This window comes from Oratosquilla oratoria, chromosome 22 (assembly GCF_046742065.1).
Source record: "Oratosquilla oratoria isolate Oo_2021 chromosome 22, ASM4674206v1, whole genome shotgun sequence".
In the NCBI taxonomy this organism is placed as follows: domain Eukaryota; kingdom Metazoa; phylum Arthropoda; class Malacostraca; order Stomatopoda; family Squillidae; genus Oratosquilla; species Oratosquilla oratoria.
In genome coordinates, this window is record NC_134798.1 from 7,774,229 (window position 1) to 7,797,204 (window position 22,976).

At 38.9% G+C, this 22,976-nt stretch overlaps 2 protein-coding genes across 6 annotated transcripts in view; one reads left to right on the plus strand and one right to left on the minus strand.

The window, feature by feature from the left end:
* Positions 1-22,976, plus strand: part of LOC143037418 (oxysterol-binding protein-related protein 11-like) — a 174,189-nt gene that overhangs the window by 14,755 nt on the left and 136,458 nt on the right. The window contains exon 1 of one of the 5 annotated variants that reach the window (XM_076205573.1): positions 4,524-4,750. The exons of the other annotated variants lie outside the window; for them this stretch is intronic. The gene's annotated coding sequence lies outside the window, so the exon portion shown is untranslated. Of the gene's footprint in view, positions 1-4,523; positions 4,751-22,976 lie in introns of those variants that run through there. 5 annotated transcript variants of the gene reach the window in all.
* On the minus strand, positions 5,469-6,641 carry LOC143037202 (uncharacterized). The gene has a single exon (XM_076205321.1). The coding sequence runs from the start codon at positions 6,388-6,390 to the stop codon at positions 5,722-5,724; it is 669 nt and encodes a 222-aa protein (XP_076061436.1). The 5' UTR covers positions 6,391-6,641; the 3' UTR covers positions 5,469-5,721.

Here is a 22,976-nt window from a genome sequence, read left to right on the forward strand (position 1 = left end):
GCACCAGGGTCACAGAACTTTTCTTTACTGATGCTGTACAGGTACTCCTCGTTTAACGACCTACTCGGTTAACGACAACTCGGAGTAACGATGGGCTTTATGACGTCGTTTAACGTAAATCTCCCGAAGTTACGATGTCGTGTACGATAATTAAGTTGGCTGAGGCAAATTTGTATGATGTTATAAATGAACTTGTATGGTGGATATTAGCTGTGAGGTAAAGTGTTCTGAAGCTTAGGTCTACATTACCATCCGGCAAGCTGCAAAAACTACCTGGGGTACAGTGTATACCGGTAGTGGTAAATTTTTAGTTTCGACCATGGGCGCAATATAACAATAGAAAATTAATTATTAATTTTGTAAATTATAATGTATCAACATAATATGCAATTTTGTGAGCGGAAATGAAAAAAAAAATGCTAAAACAGATTTCGTAAGTAACGAAGTCATGTCGGACGAATGGTACACCATGTTTGTTATGATAGATGCCGATGTCGAAGAAATGAAAGGATGATAAATTAATTCGTCTAACCTAAACTAAAATAACCTAACCTGTGTTTAATAAATCATTACCTGCAAATTAAATGTCACCCGGCTCGTCTTCGTTGTCGTCGTCGTGAGAGACGTTGGCAGACGACAAGATGGCGTCCCGAGCCTATGCTACCGACTTCGTTCATTAGCAAATTTTCTTGTAGCAAGGTATTTTTTACTTTCATTTCCACCCACAAAATTGCATATTATGTTGATACATTTTAATTTACAAAATTAATAATTAATTTTCTATTGCTATATTGCGCCCATGGTCGAAACTAAAAAAATACCCCAGTATTCAATATGGAATGTCAGCATACGCGGATTTGGTCATATACGGTAATTTTAGGAACCTAACCACCGTAAATAAACAGTAAATAAAGCTTTAATGTACTTTATAAAAGAGAGAAAATACACGAAAATAAAGATACATGTATTGCTAGACATTGTACATACAGTACATGTACGTATATGTATACGCTTTCGCTTAACGACCAATTCGGTTAACGACGGCACGCTGGTCCCAATTGTCGTTGTTAAACGAGGAGTACCTGTACTTCTTATGGAGTCATTGGAGGTCCTGGTTGCAGCCTTTTGAGTCACTTCACAAAGAGGCAAATTTCCTGGACCAAGACAAAGGTCCAGGCATTATGGGGTTTACTGTATAACATAGTTCAGGCTGTCTTTGCACAGAATGAGGAAATTGGAGTCTTGGCAAACTTCTTGCTAGTTTAGTGCATAACAGTGATGGTTCATGTCAGGAAGCCATCTTTCAAAGGATTAGTAATACCCATGGTGTTATGGACTTGCTCAACCAGAGTATATGACATTGTTTAATTTTATGTAGAAGGACTAAGATATGAATCTGTCACTTGTGTTCTGTACAGTTGAGACATGTGTAATGGTTATTAAAGCAATTATAACTTTTTTTTTACTTTTATTTGAACATTACTATCTTTTTATTTTCATTTACTACTACATGGAAATGTAATTACAGTATAAGCTCTTCTGGCATGAGTGGGACCAAAGACGTGCCGGAAAGGGGAAATCCCGGTTACGAGAAGGAATATTAAAAAAATACATTTATTGCCTTTATTCATAGAGTACTTAAATAAAATTCATTCAATGGCTTCACTTTTGTTGTTTATTTATTTACCAGTATATTCATATTTATTTATCTTTATCTATTTACATGAAATCACATATGTCTTTGTTTAGAATGTTTGTCTCTCTGCATTAAAAATTCATTTTGAAGACAGTGAAGAGACATCACGTCATGAGTCCCCATGTAGGTGCACTGCTCCGCAAACTTGATAAATGTTGCCAATCCTTTAGCGGCATCCTTCCACGTTACTCTTGGCTCTGGGTCATCTTCCTCTTCACTATCAGCCTCTGTTTCCTTACCATGCTTCTCCTCAATCACTGCCTGAATGATTTCGTCGTCAGTTAGTGTGGGGGTGATAGCTACGTCATTGTCGACCTCCATCCACTCCTGAAGAGCTTCATCAGTGATGCTAAGCGTAGCACTACCACACATATCCTTCAACTCAGCCGTCACTGCCTTTCTTTGTTTCACAATGAAACCTTATTACAGTGGGCACTGGGCCTGACGGAGCAGCAGGATTTGTGGGAGATAGCGGGAAAGATGCGTGCTACCTCTGGCGGCGGCGGGAGTGGCGCGGGAATTAATTTTTTTTTTCTTTTAATTTTTACATTTTTATACAAAATTGTTGTTTCCTCATGAATGATATGCCGGTTATAAGAAGGAGCCGGATACGAGAATAACGGATAAAAGAGCTTTTACTGTACAACCAACAAAAAGAACTTGGATCAGAGACCTAATTGTTTATAAATTCACTAACACATGATGAAAATTATGATAGCGTGACCCAAGTTAAGATATGGAAGGAGTCATGACTCATTTTTTTCATGCCTCCTCGTTTTCTTTTATCTCACTTTAAAGTCTTCTCTGTCAAGGACTTCCATGCATTTCATGATTCTGTAAATGGCCAATAGATTGCCTCTTTCTCTTTCTTGTCCCAGGGTTGGTAGTTCTAGTTTAGCCAATCTTTGTGCATATGTCAGTTTTGAAAGTGTTGGGGCCATCTTTGCTGTTGCTCTTTGGATTCTTTCTATTTTCTTTATATTCTTTTTCATACTGGGTGTCCATAGTGCTACAGCATATTCCAATGTTGGTCTTATTAGTGTAACTAACATTTTTTTTAACCACCTACTCCAATCTTGGTCTTGTCAGTGTAACTAGCATTTTTTTTTTTCCTCCATTACCTCATCCAAGTAATTAAAAGCCGCCTTTATTGATCTTAGTAAATTGTAGGTTTCTTTGACTATTTTGTTTATCTGCTTGTCTGGAGACATGTATTTGGTGATAATTACTCCTAGGTCCTTTTTGGAACTAACTTTCTTTACTTCCTTTGCACAGATTTTATATTGTCCTGATATTCTTTTTTACTTTTTCCAAATTCCATTATACTACATTTCTTAATGTTGAAGTTCACTTCCCACTTTTGACTCCATTCCCAGACCTTGTCCAGGTCTCTCTGTAGCGATTCACAGTCTTTTCAGTACTTACTTTCTTTAGTAGTTTTGCATTGTCTGCAAAGAAGTTCATGTCACATTCTACACTTTCATCCATGTAGATAATTTAAGGTGTGGAACTGTCTCCTTGGGTTTAGACAATTATGCCACCCACGTGGATGGATACATTTTTGGCTCTAAAACAGAGGATGTGGTAGGGGTGGAAAGGGGTTTCGATCTCATTGCTAACTGCCTATTGCCCTCTTAGTCATGTAAATATCTAAAAGGAAAGGAGGGGAGGGGAGTATACCTTGTAATATACGGCTACCTGCAGTCAACCTACTGAGCTTATCTCCTTATGTCCTCCATACATATTATTATGAACCATTCAATTATACCTATATAAGAATCACTGCATTACACATGGACATTGTAATATTGACTTGAAGAGGTGTCTCAACATCTTTGGTATTAATTGCCTTCAGAGGATCATGGGGGTTATTGCAGGAATGACTACATATCATACTGGAGATTGTTTTGTGAGACTCAATCTAGGTCTGTTTCTAGCATAATTTGTGAGTGTGAAATTCAGCTATATGGGCAAATGACACATTTCCCTGATGTTGATCCCACTCACATGGAACTGCCCTTGATGGAGGAGACAAAGAGGACACCTAGACATTCACAGAACTCATGACTGGGGCAAATCAACCAAACCTGCCAAGAGCTGTTTGGAGTGGGAAGGGTGGCTGCATGGGGTGTCACTCCACACGAGTGGAGTGACACCCCCTCCCCCACCCCAACATATGCTCTCAATTGATGATTGTGATTGTTGTTGGTTAGGCTGCAGTGCCAGTTGATTATGACATTGGAGTTAATGAAAAAACTGACCACCCTTTCAGGCTCAAGCCAGATATCCTCCATCCCAGTTATTTCATGGTAATATCTGTATACAGGTTTCCCTTGCTATTCGGTGGTTTGATATCTGATAGGCGTCCGGAGTTAAAGGGGCGACATCACCAATAACTGATTTTGAGTAAAACACGTTCAAAGTTGAACTATCGATACTGGACATTTCTCTTGACTTATTACATCCATGTTTATATGTATTTTACTTGTCTTGCGTAGCCATATACAAAAAAAAACAAAACAATGTTGTGTTGGAGAAGAAAATCATCACACCAAAATTTGCATACCTCAGTATGCAAAACAATTATGAAAATAGGAAAACCCAATTTTTTTGACATTTTTAAAAAGTCCTTTGTTCACCATAAATACACTATGAACCATTTCATTGTAAACCTAAAAACAAATTTTTTTATGAGTTTTTATAGATTGGCAATTTTAACATACCACACATTTACAGTATTTTTCCCTCGGTTCCCAATGCAAATGGTTCATAGATTATTGTCAGATAATTACTACAAACACTTACATCCTCATTTGTGCAGAGTAAGTGCCAGTGGAAGCGTTGGGAGGGGGGGTTAATCATAATCGATGATGTCCTCTTGCTCCCCGGTGGTGACGATGTCATCTTTCAACAAGGACTCTTGTCCCCGACGAAGGTCATCGTAGAAATCCTTAAATGATGGGTGAACATAATGACTTAGATCCATCACATCTTTAAACTTCTCTTTAGTCAGCTTGATTGGCTTCTTATACAGTTGCTGAAGAGGTACATCAGGTAGGAAAAACTTTTGAGCATCATACTCGCTTTGCTTCCCCTTTTGCAGCTTCACAAAGGTGGGCTTACAAGTCCCATAACCATTCTTGATTTTGAAGCCTGCCTTGTTGTCAGAGTTGACAACAAACATCTTGGCATCTTTGAAGCCAGACCCTTGCACCCTGGCTTTAGTTACATGCGCCTGTTGTGTGCCAAAGTCAAAAAAGTTTTCTTGTGTCATCTTGACAATCGTGAACAGGTTGGTTTTCCTTGCGTCAGCCATTAATTGCATGTAATGATCATCACTGTACACAAATTTTTTTAACCTTCTGCTCTATATTGCCAAAGTTCCTATCACAAGGCAGGTATGAATGACCTGGTGTCATAAAAAAATGCTCCACTGACGTAAAATGCCTACTGTGAATAAGCCACGTGTACAATAAAATCACATTAAGGTTTTTGTTCTGTCCACTGCAGTTGTCACTAATAATTGCTAACTTAGTGACAGTGTCAGGCACAAAATTATTAATGAAATAAAAAAGGCAATTTGCCACCTCACATGAGCCACGCTTAGCTACTGTCTCATTCCAGCAGAACACCCTTTGTTGGCTTTAACATTGTGGATACTAAAATTATATGTCCATAATTTGCGTTTATAAAACTGCAGGCCACCACTTAACTTGGGTGTGGGCAGTGCCTGTTGCAGGTCCATTGTAATAACCATCAACTCACTATTCATATTTTTTTTAAATTCTTTATAATCATGTGACCTGCATTAGCAGTTGCCTTGTGCACCATTAATTCACAATCGATGTCCTCGATTCTAGCAGCATCATTGTCTTTATCCAACTGTCTTTTTTCCATGGCAAGTTTGTCACACAGATTACATGTATCTGACTTTGGGGGTTCAAAACCTATGTTAAATTCATTATTAAATACCCGTTCATAGTAATCCTTGGAGACAGCATCATTTTCACTGTTTTCCTGTTTCATTAATTCCAGGTAACTTTTGTACAAAGAGCCAAGATTAACACCCATGGGGAGATACTGGCGATGTGGGCTTTTAGCTCTCGAGTAATGACTACTGTCTGCAAACTGTTTATATGGTTACGGACACTCTGCTTCCTGTCTTCGCTTATCTTATTCAGAGGAGTATGCCTACCACACATGTCTGGTGCCAGCACACCAGTTGGTGTAACTTTCTTCATGGCATTACGGACACGTTTGTCTGTAATGTCATGAATGCTTAAGAAAGCCTTACGGCACACTTTAATATCGGCATGGCCTACCTTCACTGTATACAGAAAATTACGTGTCTGCCGACTGGGTCTATCCTTCACACGACTTCGTTTCACTTCCACCTCAGTAATACAACCAACAAAGTATACACTCTGTCCATAATGGTCCTTTAAACCCCAGTAACTCTTAAAAATTTCCTTCACATTTTCCTCACCAACACGAGTATAGCACTTATCCTGACATTGGCAGGGAGGGCCAACCTTGCGTTCCCTGACCACCTGTTGCCTTCTACGACTAACATATGTCTGTCCACAATTCCTTTTCAGTTTGGCATCTGCCTGTTTCCACTCTGTATCACTTCTTTTTCTCTTCCTTGTAATCTTAGGAACCTTGTACTCCACTTTGCTATGACTAGATGCCATTTTCACGATGTAAAACCACCAAAATAATGGCAAAAAAAGTTAAGAAAACACTTTGTTTCTCCATGTGGGTGCCGGCCATTTAATACTACCGTGCTTGTGCGCTACGCAGGCTATGGTTGGTTGAGCATGAAACTATAAACATGGCTGGATGAAAGGGAGCTACTCGTTGGCTTGCGCACCATGGCCATGTTCGCCCTTTACTTCCCAGAGGGAAAACCTGATACCAAGAAATACATGTGAAAATCTATGGAGTGCCACCCTTCTGTTCAGTGGTTTTAAGGGTCGATATTGCTTGGCCAGTATGTGGAAATCATAGAAAATGGATTTCTTGATAATTTTCTAGGGCTAACTCCAAATTGTTGATTTGGCGATGTTGACCCTTTACCACCGGATGCCTCATATTTCGTTTATACGATCCTTTTGAATTTATACCACTCGCTGGTTTTTCAATTTAGGCATCTGATTATATGATCACCAAACTGTAAACAAATACACTGCAATCGCAGTGCCACCCATACTCCATCGGCCACCTATCGAAACTCGTTCCCACTCTTTCTTCAGTTGTGTTTACTCCCTTGGCCCGTGTTTCAATGTCTGATTTGTGCTACAATTTCACCTTCACTGTTGCTTTTATGAGAGTAATACATAATGTGAAGGCTTCCAAGCGGCCTGCAACAACTACTATCGTTGGAGAAAAAACTTGAAATTGTTTAGTGCTATGAGGGAGGTGAAGGGGCCAACTCCATCTCTAGATTCATGCAGTTGCCCTTATCAACTGTCTCCATAGTAAACAAACAAGGAGACAGTGCAAAGATGCTGATGAGGCAGAGGGAACCAATAATGGAGGAAATGGAGAGACTCTTAAACACTTCAGTACAATTAACATTGTGGCATGCAGCATTGGCTTCCATATGTAATTTGCATCATACTACATGCATTATAAAATATAAAGTCACTGCTGTATTACTTAATCTCTTACTCTGAGTAATAATATACACAGAAAATATAATCAAACCAATTTACAGAATCTGAGGGTAACTCGTTTACAACTACAAAAAAAATATAATCAAGACGCCAATGCTGGCATCCTCATATACTGTACCTACTTGCACCTCATGATGCCTATGTAGGTGTCATTGTGCCAAAGTGGTTAAGGCTGTGGATTGATGACCTGTCTTGTTCCAGCAATTTTCTTTCCACCTTCCTTGTGACAATGAAAGTCCTCTCGACGTATAATGATCTATAGAAGAAGGGATATGAAGTTAAGGATGGGTCAACTTTCAGTGCCCTACACAACATCAAGATGACTGGTGAGGCAGCAAGTTCTGATGAGCCTGCCACTGTAGCATTCATACCAACACTGAAAAAACACATTGAAGAGTGTGGCTACAGTGCCAAACAGGTGATAAACCAATATCAGACAGGCCTATATTGGAGAAAATGTCAACCAGAACCTTTATTGCTAAGGAAGAGAAAACGGCACCAGGATTTAAAGCATCCAAAGACAGATTAACCCTGGTGCTGGGTGGTAATACAGCTGGGGACCTGAAGCTGAAGCCTTTACTGATCTACTGCTGTGAAAACCCAAGGGCATTTAAGGGCTATGTGAAAGAATATCTCCCAGTGATATATAGATCCAACAAGAAGGCCTAGATGATGTTCTATGAACCAGCATTATGTTGCAAATTATTTGTCCTCAGCATTGCTTGACTATGCTGCCGAAGAAAATATTGCCAACCATTTCCTCCTGCTGGTTGACAATGCCCCAAGCCACCCAACAACCATGGAAGATTGAACAGACAACATAGAGGGGATGTTTCTGCCCAAAAACACGACAGCATTCATCCAGCCCATGGACCAAGGTGTGATCGCCACTTTCAAGGCGTATTACCAGCGCTGCACAATGAGTCAGCTGATTAACATAACTGAGATCCCAGACAAACCCACAATCAAGCAGTTCTGGGCCATTTATAATATAAAGAATGCCATTGACAATATCAATGCAGCATGGAAGGAGGTGACAGAAAAAACTATGAATAGCTGCTGGAAGAGACTGTGGCCCAGGTGTGTCAAGCCAGCTGACAACTTTATTGGATTTCGTGGTGTGGCACCCATTTGTAAGGACCTGGAAGGTATGTGCAGTGCGGGATTAGGTAACTAGTGGTACCGGCATTCTACAGAGCCCCTTTTTCTGCTCTTTCCAGTGAATATAGGCCTACTGGGGAAACCACTGTATCCTCTTTGGATGGCATGGAAAAAGTGTTGTATATCTCTCAATATAGGCTAGGCCAAGGCTACTCTTCCCATTAAATTAAATCCTAATAAAACTAAAGTTTGCTATCCAATTGTTTGTTATTCAATCTGGTTTTCAGGAATGTAACCCAATCATATAGTGAGGGAAACATGTACTGTTAGAGCTGAACAAGCTGTAAATATGTGTTTGATCATGATTGAGGTAGGCTGATACACTAAACGTATGTCATCTCTTGCATTTCCTAATCTGTCCACCATTGTTTATTGGTTTATCTTTGAAGGGTGGTTTTGAATGACCTGGTGCTTCTGTGGCCTTTTGTTCCTAAACTTGTTCTGCATTATTTCATTGGGACAGTACATGCTCATGGGTAGTAATGAAACAAGTTTTCATTTTTGGTAATTTCATGTAATGAAACAATTTTTAATTTTTAATGACCTGGTGCTTCTGTGGCCTTTTGTTCCTAAACTTGTTCTGCATTATTTCATTGGGACAGCACATGCTCATGGGTAGTAATGAAACAAGTTTTCATTTTTGGTAATTTCATGCAATGAAACATTTTTTAATTTTTAGTAATTTCATGCTGTCTTGTCGCACTGCATCTGACCCAGGGCAGTGGACAAGATGCAGGGATGACCCATCATCCAGGAGGTGCCAAGATAAGATGGAGGGAAGAGTGGAGTATGTAGGGGATGGAAGGGGTGGGAGTGGTTTATGCCTTTTTTTTTACTACCTCCCTTGTAAGGGGGAAAAAGCCTTTGGTATATGTATGTATGTACTTTATTCATTTATTTATTTGTTTACCTGCATCAGTATTTCTTTGGGAAGGAACCTGTGAAAAATTTCTTTGAAGATTCAGTATAATATTTTATGCCACACAGTGCAAGTGTCATATTTATAGGGACTGAAGTGAAAAGCCACAAAACCTGAATTTGCCTCACTTGGAGCAGATTATATGGGACAAATTGTAATTGATTCTGGCTAGTCTGAAAATTTACTGAAACCTAAGGTTACAACAACTAAACTTGGCCAAACCAATAAAAAAAAGATCATAATGATGAACATATGAATATACATGCAACACAATTCACTAAAATGCGTGAATGTAAGATTTTACAGAAAATCACTCGAGAAGTAAGACAGTATGATCCAAATGTTTTTGCCTATTCAGACATCTTCAGGGAATACAGAATCAGACATCTTCAAGGAATAAAGAATGACAATGGGTAGGAACATATATACAGAAAAGTAATAGGCAAGACAGGAACATGGGAGGTCACACAAGACAATTTCTCACCAAAGCATATCAGGATGGGGACATGCCATGGGCTGCTACATAATCAACAATTTTCTTTACAGTGAAATGATAAAGTTTATATAAGCCTAAACTTACATTCATAATGTTATCAAAAGAATGTTTAATAAGACTGGATTCAATAATATTTCTATCCAACATAGAACTGCAAGAGACAATTTCTTTGGAATTATTCCAATCAGTAGCATGGTTATGGTCTCTTACGTGTACAAAAATCCCACTGGACAATTGACCTGATCTCACACAATACCTGTGTTGATTAATTCTAGTAACTAACTCTTTTTCCTGTTTGACCAATGTAGCATTTATCACATTTAAGAAAAGGAATGCTGTAAACACAGCCTACCCCATCACCTGGGAAATTTTTAATAAGAATGTTTTTAATGGAACTTGTATTCTTAAATACCACATTGATGTCAAACTGTCTAAGAATCTTAGGAAGACTTATCAAGTTCTCATGGAAAGGAAGAACTAAAAGGTTTTTGTTACAAAAGTTATTCCTTTCCCGAGAAATGTCATGGTAGGACCTCTTAGCCATTTTATGAGCCTTATCAATCAAATATTTTGGATATCTCAAGTCTGATGCAATGTCACAAATTTTCTTCAGCTCATCATCCAAGAAATCAGGGCTACAAATTCTGTAAGCCCTGAGAAACATATACAAAAAGACTGAAATTTTTGTTTTTTCATGATGAACTGAGTAAAAGTAGTCATATGACAGGACATTTGTCCTTTTTCTGAATACATCGTACTTGAAACATCTTTCACTTCTGTGTATCAAAATGTCCAAAAAGAGTAACCTGTTATCTTGTTCTATCTCAGTAGTGAATTTGATAGAAGGAACTAAATTATTCAAATTAACAAGAAAGGAGTCTACATTGAGGTCAACAGGCCAAATGCACAAAATGTCATCAACATATCTTTGCCATATGATGTTATGGGGAAGTATACCAGGCAATAACTCTCTTTAAAAAAATTCCATGTATAAGTTGCTTAATACTGGAGATAGCAGGATACCCATGGCCTTACCAAATTTTTGCACATAAAAATCACCATTGAAAATGAATTTGGAATCTACTACACATAACTTGATCAAATTAATGATGGTGTTAACAGGGAGTGGCAAGTCATGTTTCAACAATTCTTCCAGGTATAACAATAAATTATTTAATGGAACCCGGGTGAAAAGAGACATAACATCATAACTAATTTAAAGTCAAAAGCAATGTCAAGACTACTCAACTTATCAATAAGATCAACGTTGTTTCTTATGTGGGAATTAGAAATTGTACCTACAAGGGGACTCAAAATGGATACCAGCCATTTTGATAACTTGTATGAAATGGACCCGGTGGAACAAATAATGGGTCTGACAAGATGTCCCGTTTTGTGGGTTTTAATCAACTCGTACATGTAAGGCAGGGATGGAGACTTGGTGGAAACAAGTTTAATAAGATGGTCATGTCCTTTCAAATACTTTTTTAGTTTTAAGTTGAATTCACTGTTTACTGCCTTTAATGGATTATTACTAAAATTTGTGTAAGTGAAACTAGCACCCAGTTATGTTTCCATTTTCTCAATATAATCCACTTTGTTTAAAATTACATTGATCATGTAGCAGCCCACGGCGTGTCCCTGTCCTATGTTTTGTTGAGAAATTGTCTTGTGTGACCTCCCATGTTCCTGTCTTGCCTATTACTTTTCTGTATATGTTCCTACCCATTGTCATTCTGTATTCCCTGAAGATGTCTGAATAGGCGAAAACGTTTGGATCAGTGTGTCTTATTTCCTGAGGAATATGAATATACATAACAAAACATGAGAAAAGGAAACCTTATCTGGCAAGCTAGAGTTGGGTGGTTGGAAGCAAAGAAATGTTCCTCAGTTTTTCACTGATTTTGCATGCATCTATCTAGACTTAAGAATAACAAAAAAAGTAGTAAATGTTGCTACTCCTTGCTCCCTTGCCCATTTGTTAAATGATTTTAGTCTTCATTTCACTTTTGTAATTTCATTTCATGATGCCAGGATGATAGTCATGTTTATCTTTACTAGCACTTTGTGTATTTTAACTCCATCCTTATTTGAAATTCCTGGGTGCTCATCCCCATCTTTTTTCCATCTACCACCAGAAACAAAGTTGCCATCACCTTGCGGATCTGAGCTCATTCATGTGAATGGAGCAGAGAAAAAATAAGTAAAAGAACATAGCAGTATGTGTTTATGCAATAGTGACATGTATGGACTGAAAAGAAAGGGTCATCATATCATAATGATGGTGGACAAATTAACAGTTAAGGTAACTGTCAACTTGTCCAGATGTGGCACTCCATACATTAACCGCTTCAGTATGATGGTGCCTATATAAGTGTCATGAGGTGCTAGTAGGTACATGAGGATGCATTGGCATACCTCATATATTTTTGTAGTTGTACATGAGTTACTCCCAGATTCTGGGAACTAGTTTGATCATGTTTGTGTTTATTACTCAGAGTAAAAGAGAATGAGTAGTACAGCAGTGACTTTATATTTTATAATGCAAGTAGTGTGATGCAAATTACATATGCTGATGCTACGTGCAAGAATTCGAATCGTTAATCACAGACATTTTGATGCAAAAAGCAAGTTGTGGAATTTTTGGAGGTTGCCATGAAACATTTATTAATGAAACATCACATAATGTGATGTACTGTTTTCAAATACTTGTTCAACATGTGTGATACTATTTTCATAAACTTCAATTAATTATATGTATCACCCTGATGAAACATCAATTAATTATATGTATCACCCTGATGAAAGCAGGTAAGGCACCTGGTCTGGATGGATGCCATGCAGAATGTCTAAATAAAGGAGGTACAGTGATGATGGACTGGCTGGTGAGGTTATTTAATGTTTGCTGGAGAGAGGGTAGAGTGCCGGAGGACTGGAGGAATGCCTGTATAGTTCCACTTTACAAGGGAATAGGGGACAAGTGTGAGTGTAGTAGTTTCAGAGGGATTAACTTGTTAAGTGTAGTTGGAAGGCTCATGGGAGGATCTTGATTGAGAGGATGAGGAGAGGAACAGAGGGAGTAATTGGTGAGGAACAGTGTGGATTTAGGACAGGTAGAGGTTGTGTAGATCAGATCTTTGTGGTAAGACAGATATGTGAGAAAGCTATAGGAAAGGGGAAGGATGTTTTTTGGGCCTTTATGGACCTGGAAAAGGCTTACGACAGGGTAGACAGAAAGGCACTGTGGGAGGTTTTGTGGATATATGGGATAGGAGGAAAGCTTCTCGGAGCTGTCAAGAGTTTTTATGAGAGTAGTAGAGCTTGTGTCAGGATTAGAAATGGAGAGAGTGAGGGGTTCAAGGTAAAGGTGGGACATCGTCAAGGATGTGTTATGTCACCCTGGCCATTCAACTTATACATGGATGGGGTAGTGCGAGAGGTGAATGCAAGGGTAGTGGGTCAGGGGTTGGAGATGGTTAAAGAAAATGGAGAAAAGTGGGAGGTGAGCCAGCTGTTGTTTGCGGATGACACTGCGCTTGTGGCAGGATCGGAGGAGGGATTGAGGAAGATGGTGACAGAGTTTGGGAGAGTATGTGATAGAAGAAAGCTGAAGATAAATGTGGGTAAAAGGTGATGAGATGTACAAGGGGTGAAAGTGGCAGTAGTCTGGAAGTGAGCATTAAGGGAGAGCGACTGGAGGAAGTGGATAGTTTTAGATACTTGGGTGCAAATGTGGCAGGAAAAAGTGGAGTGAAGGTGGAGGTAGAATGTAGATTGAGAGAAGCGAGTAAATGCCTTGGTGGATTAAAAAGTGTAATGAGGGATAGACATTTGGGAATGGAGGCTAAGAGGAAGTTGTATTTACCTAGTTGTATTTTGTGGGAAGGGGAGCTATGTTCGTGGTGTCCCGCCTTTGTATCTCGCAGTGTCTAGTTTGCTTTTAAACTCATGAATGGTTTTTGCGCATACTATTTCATTGTCCAGTTTGTTCCAAGTGTCCAAAACTCTATGAGGAAAACTGTTTTTCTTCAGTTCTCTTCTATAGCTATGTTTTTATTTTCTTTCCATGTCCTCTTGTGTTTCTTTTGTCCCAGTTAAGTAAGTTCTCACTATCGAGTACCTCTGTGCCTTTCATGATTCTGTAGATGGTCAATAGGTCACCTCTCTCTCTTCTTTGCTCCAGTGTCGGTAACTCCAGTTTAGCCAATCTCTCTTCGTATGATAGGTTTGCAAGTGCAGGTGCCATTTTTGTAGCTGCTCTTTGGATTCTTTCTATTTTCTTTATATTCTTTTTGGTACTGGGGGACCACAATGTCGCTGCATACTCTAATCTAGGCCTTATCAATGTAACCAATATTTTTTTCATCATGTCTTCGTCCAAGTATGTAAACGCCACTTTTATTGATCTTAGCAAATTGTAAGTCTCCCCGACAATTTTGTTAATCTGTATATCATAGGACAAGTCGTTCGTGATAATTACTCCCAAATCTTTTTCGGATCCTACTTTCTTTACTTCTTTGGTTCCAATTGTATATTTTCCTGATATTCTGTTTTTGCTTTTTCCAAACTCCATTATGCTACACTTCTTAGTATTAAAGTCCACTTCCCATTTCTGACTCCAGTTCCATACCCTATTTAGGTCTTCTTGCAGTGCTTCACAGTCCTCATCAGTTTCTATTTTCCTTAGCAGTTTGGCGTCATCGGCAAAGAAGCTCATGTAGCAGTTCACGTCCTCATCCATGTCATTCATATAGATAGCAAACATTATTGGTGCCAGCACAGATCCTTGCGGTACTCCACTGATCACCTCTTTCCAGTCTGAATATTTTTCTCTGAGCACTACTCTCATCTTTCTACCAGTCAGAAAGTCCTCTATCCATTTTAGTAGGTTTCCCTGTATTCCTCCTATGTGTTCCAGTTTTTTTAGTAGTTTTCTGTGTGGTACTTTGTCAAAGGCTTTTTGCAAGTCTAGGAATGCACAATCAGCCCATCCATTTCTTTCTTGCACTATGTCTATTAGTCTTGAGTAAAAGCATATTAAGTTTGTGGAGCATGATCTTCCTTGTCTGAATCCGAATTGTCTTGGGTTTAATATGTCATTGTCTTCCAGATGTTTTACCCATCTATTCTTGATTATTTTCTCACAAATTTTGGCAATGGTGCTTGTTAGTGATACTGGCCTATAGTTGGTGGGTTCTTCTTTGTTTCCTCCTTTGTGTATTGGTACAATGTTAGCGTTTTTCCAGTCCTCGGGTATCTTTCCTTCTTTGAGTGAGCTGTTTATTAAGATGTGTATTTTGTCTGTTAGTTCTTCTTTGCACTCCTTTAGAATCCAATTTGCAATACCGTCCGGGCCATGTGATTTTCTGACATCCAGCCTTGATAAATGTTCTGATATTTCCTTTAGTGATGCTGTAAACTCATTCATGAGGGGAGATTTCTTGTTTTTGTCTATGTCACAATTCGGTATTTTCTCTCTGGTGAAAACAGATTTAAAGTGATTGTTCATGACTTCGGCCATCTCTAAATCTTCTGTGTATTCTATGTTTCCTTGGCATAGTTTCACCAATTCCTGTTTGTTTTTAAGTTTACCATTCACATACCGATAGAATAGTTTGGGTTGCTCTTTGCATTTCTCTATAATATCCTTCTCATGGTTCCTTTTCTCCTCTCTTCTCACATTAACATACTCATTTCTATAGTTAACATAAATTTGCCATTTGCTTTGTTTTTTGTCTTTTCTCCACTTTTTCCAAGCTTTGTCCCTTCTGTCTTTTGCCTCACTGCATCTTTTGTTGAACCAACATTTAATGTACTCTCTCTCTCGCTTTTGTCTTGGTACATGCCTGTTTACCCCTTCATTGTAGTTTTCCATCAATATATTCCATTTCTCTTCCACTGCTGTTTCTTCCCTGTAAAATATTTCCCAGTTTGCATTCCGGAAGAATGTCTTTAGTTTTGTAAAGTCTGTTTTGTTGTACCTCAGTCTTCCTTTCCTATGCTTTTCGTTCCTCTCTATGTCTATTTCTTCCTTTAGTATAGTTTCGATGAGTACATGGTCACTCTTTCCAATTGGTGTCTCATACTGGACTTTATGCACTATTTCAGGCTCTGTTGTAAATATTAGATCTAGTTTCGATGGCTCTTCATTATTTCTGTACCTTGTGTTTTCATGGACCCATTGGGTCATTGTGTACTCCATGGTCATATCTAGCAGTACATTGCCCCACGAGTCATCTCCTCCTTGCATTGTCATGCTGTCCCAACAAATTTCTTTGCAATTGAAGTCCCCCATAACTACCAGATTACCCTTACCCATTAGTATCTCATTGAGTGATTTTCTTGTGTCATCTAGCATTTTTTTATGTTCAATTTCTTTCCAAGCGCTTGTTTTTGGAGGCACATAAGTCACCACAAACTTTCTACTTTTCATATTCTTGCCTTCGACTTTTATCATGATCAATTCAGCATTACCTTTGCCCTCTGCAATTTTTGTCACCTTTAGGTCTTTCTTGGCCAAGAACATGATTCCCCCTCCCTGTTTCTTGTCCCTGTTTTTTATCCAGTAGTTGTATAAACCTTGTCCGATAACAGTGGATGGTATTTCACCTCTTAGTTTAGTCTCTACAATTCCCATTATGTCTGGTTTTGCTTCTAACAGATAATCATTGAGTTCGTTCAGTCCCGAAATTAGTCCGTCAATGTTGGTATAGGCCACTTTTAATTTTCTTCCTTCTCCCTGGTTTCTTCTTCCCTTGTTTTGTTCTTTTATGAAGGAGTGATTGTGCCAACAGCACTGTATGGGGCAGAAACATGGAACATAAGAGAGGAAGAGAGAAGGAGTTTGAATGTGTTTGAGATGAGGTGTCTGAGAAGTATGTTGGGGGTTACTAGGCTAGATAGAGTGAGAAATGAGGAGGTGAGGAGGAGAACAGGGGTGGAAAGGGGGTTGGGAGATAGGGTTGATGAAAGAGTATTAGGATGGTTTGGACACATGGAAAGAATGAATGAAGAAAGACTAGTAAAAGAGGTATGGAAGGCAGATGTGTAGGGAGTGAACATGAAGGGACGTCCTAGGATGAGATGGATGGATGGGGTGAAGGGGGCTTTGGGGAAGAGGGGAATGTCTGTTGAGGAAGGACGGGAGAGGACAGAAGACAGGGGTGAATGGAGAATGGTTGTATATGGATGATGCTGTGATGCATGAGGTGGAATGGGCGGGGGGGATGGGGGGTGAGGTAGTATGTGTGAGCAAATTTTGATGCAGCCCAAAGGGATTTCTCCCCGTCTTCTCCTTTTATGCATGGGGGGACGGAGAGGAGGGGTCGCCGATTTAATGAAGTGGCCTTGCTGTGGATGTGCTGTGTCTTGCGACACTGCTTCTGACCCAGGACAGTGGACAAGGTGCAAGGATGACCTGTCATCCGGGAGGTGCTAAGATGAGAGGGAGGGTGGAGGGGTGTGGAGTGTATTTAGGGATGGAATGGGTGGGAATGATTTTATGCCTTTTCCTTTTTGGCTACCCCCCTTGTAAGGGGGAAAAAGCCTTGGTATATGTATGTATGTATGTATCACCCTGTATGCAAATTCATATATGTGTGGTGAACCCATTTCTACCAAGTCACTGTTTCATGCATAGAAATTGTTATGTGAGTTGTGTGTGGTAAAGCATGTGACATGGTGCACTCATTTTGTGCCAAACTCGCTAAGTCAACTGGACCAGCCATCTGATGAATAGCCTTCGTGCAACATACTGAATTAGTATTGCATAGGCAGTCATAGTGCTTGGTTGTGCATCTTTATCGCCACACCTGTTGTTCTTGCTGTGATTTGTGTTTGTATTTATTTATTCACTTATTTATTTGTCTTTTTTCCATTGAGCATCCTTTGACCTGAACGATTTTAATTTTATAACAAAATCTGGAAGTTATTCAGAGCATGTTGTATTTCATTACCAATAACTAGCGCTTCTGTCTTTAGGGACAACATCTCACTATAGAAATGGTTATAGAGGTAGTATATACTTATACCAAGGGAGGTAGTCAAAGTTAAAAGGCACAATTCCACTCCCATTTCACCCCCATTCACCACCCCTCCCTCCTCCTCATCTTGGCTCCTCCTGGATGACTGATTATCCCTGCATCTCTCCTATTGCTCTGGGTCAGAAGCAATGCAGCAAGATACAGGTAGTAAAGGTAGTAAAGAGATAATGAAGAAGAAGTTTGAGGAGGTTAGCAGAAAGGAGGGACAGTGGAATTTAGAAATTATCACATTTCTTCTTTAAATAAAGGTCAGTCTCAAATCTTAAGATAATAAAATGTAACTATTCTGCATAAATCTATCACTAAAATTCCTGAATTATTTACAGTCAAATGTTGCTTAATGAGCACCTCGCATAAAGACTGATTTGGATAACGAGAAAAAAAAAAAAAATTACTCGCTCAATGAGCGTTTCATGATTTTTATGCCTGACTTGAAGGCTCCATTCTACCTATCTAGCCATGAGTCATGAGGAGCATCTCCTTGTGACTTGTGGCTAGCTTGTTCCTGTCTGCTTCTCAGGCAGTGTTGCCACTGCTAGAAATTCTCTACTAGATCTTGGATTTTTTACTTCAACCTTGGAGTCTTAAAGTTTTTTACTTAGAATCCAGAAAATCTTGTAGTTTTCAAGTAATTCGGCTGATGATTGCATAGAAAATATCCAGTATTATACACCCGCAGCAATTTCAATTATAAAACCATGGTTAACTATTATTTGAATTATTCTGCCAGTATCACTAGACAGCTTTCTTGTGAAAAAGGATTCTAAAGAAAGTGCTAGTTGTGGCAATGTTTCTAAAAGATTTAAAGCTAGTGAGTCAGTTGAGACTAGTATAGCAGTGAGTCAAGAGGAATCTCCCTTGTTGGAAGATTCTTCTCCTTCACATCAATAATCCTTCCCCCTGTCTTTGTCTCCCATGCACCAGGAGCTACCTTCTTTTCCCTGCATATTTTTTACATATTCATTTCTTTGATATATGTTTGCCACTTACTCTTTTTTTTTTTTTCATCTTTTCAAAGCTTTGTCTCTTATCTTTATCCTCACTACATTTTTTATTGTACCAACACTTCATGTACACCCTTTCCTGCTTCTGCTTTGGTACATATTTGTCTATTCTCTCTTTATAAATTTCTTTTAATATGTTCCATTTCTCTTCCATCTTTGTTTCTTCATTTAAGAAGTTTTCTCAGTTTATATTTTGAAAGAATTTTCTGAGTTTCTCAAAATCTGTTTTGTTGTACATTAGTCTTCCTTTTCTATGTTTCTCATTTCTTCTCAAATCAATTTGTTCTTTTAGTTCAAACTCTATTAGTATGTGGTCACTCTTCCCAATTGGTGTCTTGTATTCCATTTTATCCACAATTTCAGGCTCTGGCATAAATATTAAATCAAGTCTTGACGGTTCTTCATTGTTTCTATGGAATTTTCCTTTACCCATTGAGTCATTGTGTATTCAATGGTTATATCAGTAGTATATTTCCCCAAAGGTCTTCTCCACCTTCACTGTCATTTCTTCCCAACATATTTCTTTTAAGTTAGTCACCTATAATTATTATGCTTCCTCCTTTCAGTAATTCAATTAATGCATTTGTGTCTTCCAACATTTTGGAATGATCACTCTCTGTCCAAGAGTGTGTTTTTGGGGGCACATATTACTACAAATTTTCTACTTTTTGTGGTGCCGTCAGTATTTGTTTGATTGACACCCAAGAAATACAGTGTTATAAATGATAAATATTATTGTCTTTCAATTGATGAATGGAAGGGCACTCACTTGCAGTACACTCCAGAAAAAACACAATTAAATGAAAATAATATTCCTTTAAAGTTTCTGGCCCTACATTTTCATGTCATTGTTTTCAAATTTTATCGTAATCAATTCCTCAAGAGTTTTTATGAGAATAGTAGAGCTTGTGTCAGGATTGGGAATGGAGAGAGTGAGTGGTTCGAGGTGAAGGTGGGACTTCGTCAAGGATGTGTTATGTCGCCCTGGCTGTTCAACTTATACATGGATGGGGTGGTGCGAGAGGTAAATGCAAGGGTAGTGGGCAAGGGATTGGAGATGGTTAAAGAAAATGGAGAAAAGTGGGAGGTGAGCCAGCTGTTGTTTGTGGACGACACTGTGCTTGTGGCAGGATCGGAGGAGGGATTGAGGAAGTTGGTGGCAGAGTTTGGGAGAGTATGTGATAGAAGAAAGCTAAAGATAAAAAGTAAGGTGATTAGATGTACAAGGGGTGAAAGTGGCAGTAATCTGGAAGTGAGCATTAAGGGAGAGCGACTGGAGGAAGTGGATAGTTTTAGATACTTGGGTGCAAATGTGGCAGGGAAAGGTGGAGTGAAAGTGGAGGTAGAATGTAGATTGAGAGAAGCGAGTAAATGCCTTGGTGGATTAAAAAGTGTAATGAGGAATAGACATTTGGGAATGGATGCTAAGAGGAGACTGTATGAAGGAGTGATAGTGCCAACAGCACTGTATGGGGCAGAAACATGGAACATAAGAGAAGAAGAGAGAAGGAGTTTGAATGTGTTTGAGATGAGGTGTCTGAGAAGTATGATGGGGGTTACTAGGCTAGATAGAGTGAGAAATGAGGAGGTGAGGAGGAGAACAGGGGTGGAAAAGGAGCTGGGAGATAGGGTTGATGAAAGAGTATTAGGATGGTTTGGACACATGGAAAGAATGAGTGAAGAAAGACTAGTAAAAGAGGTATGGAAGGCAGATGTGTAGGGAGTGAACATGAGGGGATATCCTAGGATGAGGTGGATAGATGGGGTAAAGGGGGCTTTGGGGAAGAGGGGAATGTCTGTTGAGGAAGGACGGGAGAGGACAGAAGACAGGGGTGAATGGAGAATGGTTGTATATGGATGATGTTGTGATTGCATGAGGTGGGGTGAGGTAGTATGTGTGAGCAAAATTTGACACAGCCCGAAGGGATTTCTCCCCGTCCTCTCATTTTATGCAATGGGGGGACGGAGAGGGGTGGTCGCCGATTTAATGAAGCGGCCTTGCTGTGGATGTGCTGTGTCTTGTGACACTGCTTCTGACCCAGGGCAGTGGACAAGGTGCAGGGATGACCCGTCATCCAGGAGGTGCTAAGAAAAGAGGGAGGGTGGAGGGGTGTGGAGTGTATTCAGGGATGGAATGGGTGGGAATGATTTTATGCCTTTTTCTTTTTGGCTACCCCCCTTGTAAGGGGGGAAAAAGCCTTGGTATATGTATGTATGTATGTAATTCCACATTATTTTTTCCTTTTGTTATCTTTGTCATATTTAAGTCTTTCTTAGTCAAAAACATCATTCCTCCACCCTGTTTCACCTTTCTATTTCTCATTCAGTAGTTGTATAATTCTTGTCCCACAGTATTAGGTGGTAGTGGACCTTTTATTTTCATCTCCACAGTTCCAATTATGTCTGATTTCTCTACTGCCAGATAGTTGTTTAATTCATTTAGTCCTGAAATCATGCCATATATGTTGGTATACATTATTTTTTTCCTTTTTAAGGAAAGACTAGATAAACAATATATGAGTCTAGAGGTACCTTTAACCAGGTTAAATACATCATGGTTGAAAGATTTATTTGAAATCTAGTTATTAATTAGTCTGTTGGCTCAGGTCTCTTTGGCAGGAGACCTGTAGCTAGTAAAGAATACATTAGTAATCTTAAGTGAAGAATATATACAGTATTGCAAGAGTACTGTATGTTATAATTACATAGCTTTATTTATGTAGTTGTTGTATACAGGGTTGGATAGGTATTTACTTGATTGTATTTACCCAATTATAGCATAGTATACAGGAAAGGAGCAATGCTTGTGAGGGCCTGTCTCGTATTTTTCAATTATCATACCAAGCTTAAAATTATTTTATGGTTCCAGCTTGGCTATATCTTCTTATTTTTGTTATCATACTTAAATTTAGATTCATGCTTTAAGAGTTTCCTCGTGTCTACTAGGGTGTAAATTAGTTTGGCTACTGGCCTTTTTATCTTCTTGATCTTGTTTGTAGCTCACTCTTTGTGGGGCCATACCATTGATGCATATTCTACTGTAGTCTTGGCTAGATTAGGGTTTCTGAGTTTTTTCTTCATCTCTTAACCCATACAGTATACTGAAATTTCATTGTAATGTTCTGCAACAATCCATACATCTTTCCCACAATCTTACTGATATGTTTGTAAGGTGACAGATTGCGTTTTATCAACACTCAAATTTTTCTCTTTTGCCTATGTAATGGATTCAATTCCCAAATAATAGTTTAGAGATGGTCTTTTAGAGCAATTGCCCATTTCCAGTACTTTTTTTTTTTATCTATTTTTATTTATTTTTCTGCATTGAAATTAATTTTCCATTTTTGGCTTAATGCATGTAGCTATAGTGTTTAGATCTTTTTGCAACAGCTGACAGTCCTCATTTTTCACTCCCCTCATGATCTTTGTACCATTAGCAAACATGCTGGCATAGCTTGTACACTCCTGCATGTCAATAATATTGATAAGAAACATTATAAGTGCTAGTACCAAACCAGAATGCATCCCTTGCATATATGGAAGGATGTGCACTTTAATTTATTTATTCATTTGTTTGTTTGATTAATTTCTATGGTGGGATCAGCAATAGGTACTGCTATTTCTGGTCCAGTGAGATGAACATTGAAGAGAGTTATCTTTCTGTCACCCATCATCAAAACTTATGAATACCTCAACCTTTATCTGAAGGTGCAGCCCAGAGGGGTTTGTGCTCAGTCTTTAGAACAGGCCCAAGTTCTGTGTAAACTTTGTATTTACCTAGTTGTATTTTACGGGATGGGAGCTATGCTCGTTGTGACCCGTTTTCGTATCTCTCCACATCCAGTTTATTCTTGAACTTGTGTATAGTTCTGGCATTCACTGTTTCACTGTTTAGTTTGTTCCAGACATCGATCACTCTGTGCGGGAAACTGTTCTTTTTCAGGTCTCTTCTGTAACTGTCCTTCTTTAGCTTCTTATCG

Bases quoted from the DNA above. Each gene is read 5' to 3' on its own strand.
- LOC143037202 (XM_076205321.1), bottom strand. From the start codon at position 6,390: ATGGCATCTAGTCATAGCAAAGTGGAGTACAAGGTTCCTAAGATTACA.